This window comes from Typha angustifolia, chromosome 10 (genome assembly GCF_048772165.1).
Source record: "Typha angustifolia cultivar Huaian chromosome 10, ASM4877216v1, whole genome shotgun sequence".
NCBI classification, from domain to species: Eukaryota; Viridiplantae; Streptophyta; class Magnoliopsida; order Poales; family Typhaceae; genus Typha; species Typha angustifolia.
This window is the reverse complement of record NC_133248.1, coordinates 4,793,527-4,803,914: the sequence shown is the minus strand read 5'-3', so window position 1 is coordinate 4,803,914 and position 10,388 is coordinate 4,793,527. Positions and strand designations below refer to the sequence as shown.

General features: G+C 38.0%; 1 protein-coding gene across 1 annotated transcript; it reads left to right on the top strand.

Moving 5' to 3' along the window:
- The first annotated feature begins 2,205 nt into the window (after positions 1 to 2,205).
- On the top strand, positions 2,206 to 9,078 carry LOC140769095 (uncharacterized). Its single transcript, XM_073109657.1, has 4 exons — positions 2,206 to 2,769; positions 2,885 to 3,037; positions 3,215 to 3,420; positions 8,688 to 9,078. Exons 1-4 carry the CDS (start codon positions 2,329 to 2,331, stop codon positions 8,893 to 8,895), a joined length of 1,008 nt encoding a protein of 335 aa, XP_072965758.1. The 5' UTR covers positions 2,206 to 2,328; the 3' UTR covers positions 8,896 to 9,078.
- Positions 9,079 to 10,388: the final 1,310 nt, after the last annotated feature.

Genomic DNA, 10,388 nt, shown 5'->3' with positions numbered 1-10,388 from the left:
ACGACATAATGCGATCCTATTAGCCCTACGTCTGAGGTCGTTAGTCTGTGTGCGCAACAGACATTCGAACACATGCCATTCACTAGGGCATATGTGGTGAGTTATCCTCATGAAATTTCTAGCAGCTAGAAGGGTGCTCGATCTGGATGAATATTGATACTCTAGTGGGTGGCAGAGTATGGTTATATTTGAGATACCCTAGTAGGTGGCAGGGTATGGTTATATTTGAGATACCTTAGCAGATGGTAGGGTATGTTATATTTGAGATACCCTAGCAGGTGGTAGAGTATGGTTATATTTGATATACCCTAACGGGTGGCAGGATATGGTTATATTTGAGATACCCTAGCGGGTGGCAATGTATGGTTATACTTGAGATACTCCTTACGGGTGGTAGAGTATGCTCTGAGCCTTTGGGCATGATGTTGAGACCGGGTATCGGGTATTGACTGTGCATAGTGGTCTATGGTGTTATACTGAGATGTCGGTAATGATTGTGATACTGAGAATTTTATATGATTATTGAGTAATTATTATAATTTGTATACCATTGCATTTGACATTATGACATGGTCGATATGCATCATATGTGTTATATTTGAGAGTGATACGATGATAGTATGACATACAGGTTTATTTATATATTATCAAGAATTTATGTTCTTGATCGGTTATAACATGACATTTACTATAAATCTAGGATTATCAAGGACTTGCTTATATATTCATTCATAGCATGATGATGCTTTCTGATTCATATTATTCAATACTTGATCTACTCACTATTTGGCTTCACTAATTCGGGGTAAGGTCTATCCACTGAACCTTTAGCTCATGATTCTCTTTGTTTTCTTTTTTCTAAAAATCCAAGTAAATGAGTGGAGCAGGATACTCCCTTAGAGGTTTTGCCAATAGGTGAAGAGTAGAGTGTGGTTAGTGTTATACGCTAAATGAGTTATGCTACATAATGTATCAGTTGACATTTTTCAAAGTGTGTCTTTATCCTTGTCTTATATTCTAGCAAGTGACTTTGTACTTGTATAATTATGTATACATCATCGTTGTGTATATGTAGTAGTGTAAAGCTCTTGATAATGTGTTGTGGCCTGTGTGGGGGCCCTAGTAGGGTTATTTGTATATTGTTGACGGTCAGACTTGAGTTATTCTTAGTTTGGATATTGTGGATAAAATTATGATATTAATACAGGTTTATTTAATTATCGATAACTAATCAAATGATCAGGTGTCACGCACGTGCCGTGCACGTGTTTAGGGTTTGGGTGTTACACTTAATATTATGTATCCAAACTAATTCCCTCCAACCTATTATCCTTGAATCCTTCCGCTAGACTGAGAATTTCAGGTGAGCTATCCCAAGATCAATTTCCCCAAATCTAGCCACCTCCTCCATCCGCTACATAGATAGGAAATCAACCAAGTATTCTTTGCCTGATATGGCACGAGCTCTCCAGACATGTCCACATGACCACATCACATCCATGACTAACTCATTTGCTTAGATCCACCCTTATGTTAAAGTTACCACCATGCAAAGCTTTAGGTTAAACACATTCTGGCGCATTTCTTCCAATGCCCACAGCATCACCTCCGGCATTCCATCTCTAGTAAATTCATGTGTCTTCTTTTCCATACTACACAATCTTGCTTGATGATCAAATCTTCCACACTTGTAACACAGAATGTTATTTCTACATGACGCCACCCAATTATTACAACCATCACAGAGAAAGCACTTTGTTGGCACTCTGATCTCTCTTTTGGTCTTTGTGAAACTCTAACTCTCTTATCTTCTTTTGCAGAATTTCTCCCAAACGGCCATACCCTAGCAAGATTTCTTTGTATAATGGTTTGATATTCTCTCCCTTTTCTTCACCCGATCCTCACTCCGCTTCCATGCACTCCCCACAGAGATTGCGTCTCTTTAGACTTGATTATTTTTTTATTTCTATCAGGGAGTATAATTAATAATAAATAAAATAATATTAAATTACTGAAAGCGGCTAGGATCACTGACAAAGTTCAGGCTCAAACCAAAAACACCATCACTCTTATAATTTGAGACTTGAGAGGGTGTGAATCTTTTTAGCCGTCGCCAAAGCCATACCATCACAAGTATTTACAAACCTTTGTCAACTTGCCGCTTGCTATATCTCAAAGAGAGCAACGGCCACACGGCATCCCACGTCGACGGCTCTTGTCCTTTTGCACTCACTCGCGGTACTCGCGGTCCTCCACCTTCCTTCTCTTTTATTGCATCTACCCTCCTCCCTCCCTAAAATATCCACGCCTGTTACTTTAGGCGCCACGATGGCCGCCGCCCTCCTCCTCGGCAACCTTGCCCTCCTCGCTGATGCGTCGTCCCCCAGAGTTCCTTCCAGCGACCGCCCCAAACCCTGGTCGACGGAGGCGGCGGCTGCTCCGGTGGGGCGCCCCCGGCGGGACCACCATCCCTTCCTCCTCTCCGCCGCGAAAGGCTTCCACGAACCGCCAGCTGCCGATGGCATGGGCGAGTCGGCCCGGCGGAGGCGTAGCTCGAACTCTAAAGTAGGCGCCATCAGCGGCGGCGGTGGAGGAGGCGGTGAAGAGGACGACTGGGAGGAGGAGCTCCGCAGTAGGCTCAAGGAGATGGAGGAGATGAAGGAGCTGGAGAAGCGGGCCGAGGAGCTGCAGAGCCGCGTCGCTGAGGAGGGTAGCGGTGAAGAGACCGAGGAGGAGAAGAGGGAACGAGTTCGGCGAGAACTCGAGAAGGTCGGCGATGATTAATTGGTGAATCCCTTCTTTTGTAAACCTTGAAAATTGGTTTTGATGATTGCTTCTTCTTCTTCCTTTCTCTCTCTCTCTGTTTTTTGCCCGGTGTGAGTAGGTGGCGAAGGAACAGGCTGAGCGGAGGGCGACGGCGAAGCTGATGTTTGAATTGGGACAGAAGGCTTATGGGAAGGGCATGTACGCACGGTCCATCGAGTTTCTGGAGGCATCTCTAACTATTATACCGAGACCCACACTGTTGGGCGGCGAGGTATTGCGAATTAAATCATTGACGCCGTGGATATTTCTATTAACTGATAGTGCTAGATTTTAGAGAGAAAAGTATGCCATAGGATAAATTGGTCTGGGTGTTGATCTTATCTGTAATGAAGCAAGTAATTCTCATGGGTTAAGGATGTAAATGTTAGAACTTCTTGTATTGTTGCAGATACAGATTTGGCTTGCCATGGCATATGAAGCCAATAATCGTCATAGGGATTGCATTGCTCTGTACCAGCAGCTGGAAAAGAAGCATCCTAGTGTTAGCATTAGGCGACAGGCTGCTGAGCTCCGCTACATCTTACAAGCACCCAAGCTGAAAATATCCAAGGATGAGATGGTGACAATCCCATTGATTGGATCTAGTTACGACAGGTTAGTTGATTCTCTTAGCTTTTTTTTTTTTTTTTTTTTTTTTGCGTTCGATTTTTCCTGCTCATTCCAAGTCATTCATTTAATAGCCAAAGCAGTTTTGGTTTCTTGAATGATATCAAGATCTTCTTATTGTCTGCTGATAGTGACTTTGTAATTGGGCATAGAAATAGTAATCTGCTTCACTGACTGGATTTTTAGGTAACAAAGGTCATAACAACTTTAACTTGCAACTTAATTGTTGTGTCTTCAAAGTAATCATTTCTTACTATAAATTGGTTTTTTCTCCTCTACTTGACTAAGATAATGAGTTCGATATTCCTCTGTTGTAGATGTTGCATAAGGACATATAATTTATTGGAAACCTGTTATGATTATCACCAAGATTCAAAACATTGGGAATGGGATTTTAATATGGATCAGCTGCCTGAAATAACGATACATGTCCTCTATATAACCATATTGACTGTTTCAGCCGTTAGTATCGGACTATTTTTTAATTACATAAAGTTTCTAAAAGTTTTTATAAAATACAAAAAATTCTAAAATTTAAAACATAATAATAGATAAGTAGATAAATATTAAATTATTTTCATATAAAATCTTAAAAATCAGAAATTACACTTTACCTCATGTGGTTTAGCCCAATTATATGAAATTTCCCTCTCTCATGTGCGTTGACTCTCAGTTGCTACAATAGATAGAGAGAGGTGCAGAGAGAGCAAGAGAGCTATAAACCAAAACAAAAAAGCTGAAAAGAAACAATGAAGACTTACCCAAGGTTGTCAGAGACTTCCTCTCTTGGGCTCACTCCTCCCATGTTCTCCACCAACATTTATATAAGTTCTAAAGAAACTTTAGAGACCTGAATCTTTTTTCTGCTTGATGATGTTATTCTTAGTGTAGTGAAAATTAGTTTGTGTGGTTGCCTTGGCAGGGCTGCTACATGGATAGATTGTGGCCTATGTGGTTGGACTGCATAGATGGGGGCAGCTCCTTTTATGGTCAGTCAGGCTTGGCTGGTTGAGCATGAGTCAAGTCAAGTTTATACAAAGTTAAAATTAAAAACCTGCTCAAAAAACCTAAATTTTGTTCGACCTTCTTGAGCATTCTTCATCTTCAACCATATCTTGCGTGATGGTGGTGGCAAGCGATGACTGATGGTGAGACTCTACGGATGGTGCTCTCTCTCTCTCTCTCATCGGCCACCACCATGGTGCTAGCTCCACTAGCCACAAGCCACCGACTCCATTTCCTTCTTTTCACACTGCCACCTCACCCATGGCCACCTATGGCCAGCTTTTTCTCCTTTCTTTGCCCCCGACCATCTCCTCTCTCTATATAGTGATTAATACACACTAGAATGTCTCCACAATACATAATATTGTAATACAATGCATATAAGATTGTATACTAATTACTGGTTAAGTGATTAGTAATGACTAGTTAGCAGAATAGTAATTGATTAGTTATTAACTCGTTATTAATTAGTGTTCATCATTGTAGAAGTGTAGATTACTTTCATATTAATCTGGTACTGTGTGAACCGTGAAATTGTGATAGTGGAATAGACTATCTTATAATTTTGTATTTTGATGTAGTGAACTAAATGTTTGGAACTGTACCCTTTAGTTCTTTGATGGTTGTAATGATGCTACTATTTGTTTTCTACAATTATACATAAACTAGTTTATTACTGATAAAATTTTATGTATACTATATAGTATATATTGCACATTATATATCATCTATAATTATTTTTTATTTTTCATTTATTAAATATGCTAGACAATATAGACACCACATACTACCTAGGTATTATTCTTTCGGGTTCCTGCCAACATTGATTTATATATAGACCTTAGATTTGTTTTACTATGTTGACAACACATTGCTGGACTTATTTTATTTAATATTATTTAATAAATGCTACTAAAGTAAGAGTGATTATTTACTTAAATATGTGTGTACATTGTCGACATGGAGAATGAGTTGGCAGGTTTTGAAAAGCTCTTATCCTCTCTAAACACGCTTATATATCTTCACTATCCTATTCTTCCCCTCTTCCTAATCTTCCCAACCAGCATGTCTACTATATCTGCAAACTATCAACGCAACCATATCCTGTCTCATCTATTTACATTCCTGACCCTCATCCAGCTTCATAATCCCCACCTATCTCCTCCATTGCCCACCTTTCTCTATTTTCCCTATCCCCACTCTCCTCTTCCACTCCCCACCCTCTGCCATCCCAATCCAAACTCTTATCTTTGCCCATCTTTACCTCCTTTGTCATCTTGCTTTGGCCACTTTGCTAAGGCCTTCCACTTTACTTTGTAGAAGATATTTTAAAGCATAGGGAAATTGACAAATTTCAGTGCATAGAGATACTCAGAGGGTGAGTAAGACTGTTACGAATCAGATCTGGATCGATTTGGACATAAGAAAATTGTGATATTTTTATGGGAGGAAGCCTTGGAAGTCACGAATCTAATGGTTTTAGTTTCACATGATTCTATGGTCGAAGTAAAAAGATAAAATTAAGACAATAGAAGAAGGTTAGAATTGGACAAATTGGTAATTATCCAATATTGAGGGTGGCGGGTAGTCAAGGTTGTGGTGGACGGTCGTAAGATAGGGTGGCTTTTGAAGGTAATGGTGGCTTAGGTTTGGAGATAGAATTAAGGTTCTAAATTAGATCTACTCTTACAAAATTAAAACAATAGAGTAAAATAATTTAGGAGTAGAAAAGATAGTCTAAAGCTAAAATATAATTTTTAATTCTTCATTGGATGCTTGGATGATTAATAAATGAGCTCAGCCCCTCTATATATAGAGGTCGGGTATAATGGGTCCTACTAGGACTAGCCTTAAAAGCTTACACAATTCAAATTAGGATTTGCCTTAAAAACTTATATGACTTAATTAAATTTGTTTTATAAGCTTACATAACTTGATTGGACTTGCCTTGGAGGCTTACTTGACTTAACTATATTTACTTTAAGGGCTTATTTGAGTTGACTAGACTTGCTTTAAGGGTTTATTTGAGTTAACTAGACTTGCTTTAAGGGCTTATTTGATTTAATTAAATTTGTCTTAAGGGCTTATTTGAGTTAATTAGACATACCTTAAGAGCTTATTTGAGTTAACTAAACTTGTCTTAAGAGCTTATATGATATAATTAGACTTGTCTTAATGGCTTATATAATATAACTAGACTTATCTTGAAGGCTTACATAAGAGGTAAACTTTAATCAATTAAAAGATAAATAAACTCAATCCATCGAGTCCAATGTCACCATGGGTCAATCTGACCTGACTCTGTTCGTATCAAAGACCTTATCTTGGCCTAGTTGGTCGCAATGTCCATCCTCCTGACTAGCAGTAAGGAAAGTGTGCAGCTTGTGTTATAGTAGTCAATATGGATGCAGGTCCAATGAGGCACCAAAAGAGTAGCCAATGCTCGTGCCTTAGTGAGCACGTGAAGAAGTGTTGTCATGGGAGTGTGATGCAAAACAACATGGTGGAGAGAGAGGAGGAAGACAATGCAATAAGAAAGAAAAGGGATGTGATTTCACACCTTCACCCTTAAATAATGATCTCACACAAATTTCACAAAAGAAAGGAAATATCAAAAATCTTCATTAACCTCAAAAGAAAGCACAATACATCTATATATAGACATTACAATGAGAATAAGCAAAAAACACCATAGACAAATAAAAAATGCAAAAACAACTTTAAATATTGCATAATAAACAAAATGACATGAACTCTAAATCAAAACTAGATCCCTATAAGAGGATCATCAAATGTCGGCACCTTCTATGTTGGTACAGATGCCAACTTGTCATGTGGTATCTTAATCAGAGTGGAGCTTGGTCTCGATCCACGTGGGAGGTCATAAGAGGAGGTGGAGGTGGCCAAAGCAAATGGTGGGCAATTGATGAGAGGAGAGGATAAGAGTGGAACTAGAAGTTTAAGCATGTCTAGAGAAGCAAACACTCTCTTTAGACCGGCAACTCAACCAATTCATCCTACTTGTGCATCCTATAGTCCATGAGGACTATATGGACAACTATATCACTAATTCATTAAAACAATTTTTGTCAGTCATTAATTAAGATAATATTCATTAAATATGTCCCATTTTGGAGACGAAGAGTACATGTGAAACAGTAACAGTATATCTAAGGAACCATGAATACTTTTAAACTCTAGTTGTATCATATCAGATTCCATATTGATATCAGTCTATTACCTCATGTCTATGTGTTGGATATATACATGTATGCAGTGTTTTAAGATGTAAAAGCTAAAGAGGGATGCTCCCAGATATTTCTAGGATACTATTGAGGGTTTAAACGTAAATCAAGAAAGACCATCCAGATTTCAGTGAGGGCAGAAACATTACTCTTGATCCAAGACCACTGATCTAAGTGAATCATACCATAAAATTAACTATCATACCAATGGATTAGAATAAAAAAGTTCTATGTATGGCCAGCACAGACCTACAAAAAGAGACACCAACACTTGCAACTTTGCAAGTATCTGCAGTACCCTTGTCGACCAGAAGCAATTAAATATACCCTATTCTCCTCTTCTTCTGAAAAATGGTGGTCTTGGACAACATTAGTCAGCAATGTATTTTCAGACCTGTGACCAAGATTGAACACATTTTCCACACCAAGAACAAAAAAAAAATAGTGTACTCAAAGAAACAAAGAAGAATAATCCCTTTATAACAAGATTGTTCCAAAATTTATCCTCAGATAAAATGACCATACATGCAATTAAGTTCTCCATAATGCAATTTACTCTTTGAAGGAGTTGTATGCACCTGCAATAATGCATTAAAACAAGATCATGCACATTTCCGTTACCAAAGAATGTTGAGAACGTTTGGCCACTTGAAGCAAGAAGGAAGCACCATCCTCTGAGATTGCATGATGTAGTCTCTAGTCAACTTGACTAAGTCAAGATTAAACTTGTTTCCACTCAAATAAATACAAAGTCCTTGTTTACCAGCATGTCTACTGCAATCCAATAAGCTTGCCAGTCAATAAAATTATTTTTAAAGAACAGCAAACATAAATTATCAGGTTCCTAGTGCAACTTTCCTGATAATAAATTTCAAAATTCATGATCTTTTCTGCAAATCTGGTTATATATTGTCTGCTGAATCTGCAACCCGTCTTACCAAACATTAGTTTTTTTTTTTCATTTATATATGATGTGCTGACTTGCCTCTTTGGATACAATGCTAGATACGCAGGAACATGGAGTGACAAATACAAGGATCGGGATATGAGAACAAAGACGACAACAACTAACCAACTTCCATCGTCGAGGGACTTCTTGGGTGATTTCCTGGCTTGGCATCCACCAAGTGGGTGGGAAAAGGACCGTGCTTTTTGGGTCATCGTTACTCTGTGGTTCAGTTTGATTGGAACAGCTCTTTTCCTGCAAAGATGACAGACTGAAATAGGTGTGAGGATGAGAGGAAAAAATTAATGCCATCAGGAACTCTTACAGTGGGATGTGCGTAGATGTACATTTGGACATAGGGAACCCTGTAAAATATACTTGATCTAGAGAGTTCGTGTAATTATTACTGTAATATATTTTTATATTCTGCAGTTTAGTTAGAAATGCTTATATCTAAGGAATGATAAATCTGAGTGTTCTTTACTTTGGAAAAACGATAACTTCTTCGACACCAATTACTTAGATGTAGGAGGTATTGACTTCAGAAACCCACAATTATTGGAAAAACTATAGTTGAAGAGCTTCTTAATTTGGTCTTAATTTCCCAATTTCTTCAGTTCATGTCATTGTTAGCAGTTCAAGATTTTGAGTTAGTATCTAAATGGCTATTTTGAGGTGGGCTCTCTGTCTTCCTAGCCACATGATTGGCTCCAACTTGATTCTTGAGCTTGGTTTACCAAAATATGTTGAGATCATCCTCTCAAAACCTAAGGTTAGTTAAAGTAGGAATCGTACCAAGCTTGCTTTGAATCAAATCTAAAATCTTGTTCGGTTAGGAGTATGTCTTGAATAGGAAAGCCATCAATGAAGCTATCTGAGGCTTGGGGATAGTCCATGTTAGGTTTTTAGTATTGGCAAAGATGTACAAACTAACTATTCTCACTGATTTTATTAATGTGAATGAGCATATATATAAATATTGTTAAGATCTAGTTTGAGTATTTTTGAATTTCAAATCAAATAAATCATGTCGTTTGTAGAGCATACGAAGGCATCTTAACAGTTGTTTGAAAATACAGAGGCACACTTTAGATCGATCAAATGCATCTTGGCAACCATGCATCTGAAGCCGCTCGAAATAAAAAGGAGCATATTTGGCTGTTCAAATGCACCCTAACAGTTGCTCGAAGTTGTTCGAAGACTCAAGTCAAGTCATTCAAATGGGGGCAATCTTGCATTCGAATGGGTTGGAGAATCTTTGAGAATTTTAGAAATTCATAAGACACAATCCGACTAATATTTAAATTTATCTTGAAGAGGTATACAAGGGTTAGTATGCCTTAACTCTAGAAGTCGTCGGTTATTATTTTGAAGTGACGTTGAAGAAACACCAATCTCGAGGGTTACTAAGATTGGACATTAATCACGAGAAGTGGTAAATCGAGGAGTCGAGCAATCAAAATTATTCCAGATTGTGTCACAGGGATTAATGAAGAGTTTGTAAGTTAGCTTTTAAACGGCTATAATTTATTAATAATTGGTTTGATCCGAGTATGAATCTATAGTTTTTGACCTGTTTGGAGTTTTTCATGTAAAAAATCTTAGTGTTCATCTTTGCTTGATGCTTTGATTATTATTTCGTGTTTTTATTTACTTAAGTAAAGGGTTAGGAAATCGTGTTTAGAGTTTAGTTTATTTTTTCATCCACAAAGGGTTAGGCAACCAAAATTGGTTTGGCAAGCCAGTGGATGAAGTGAAGT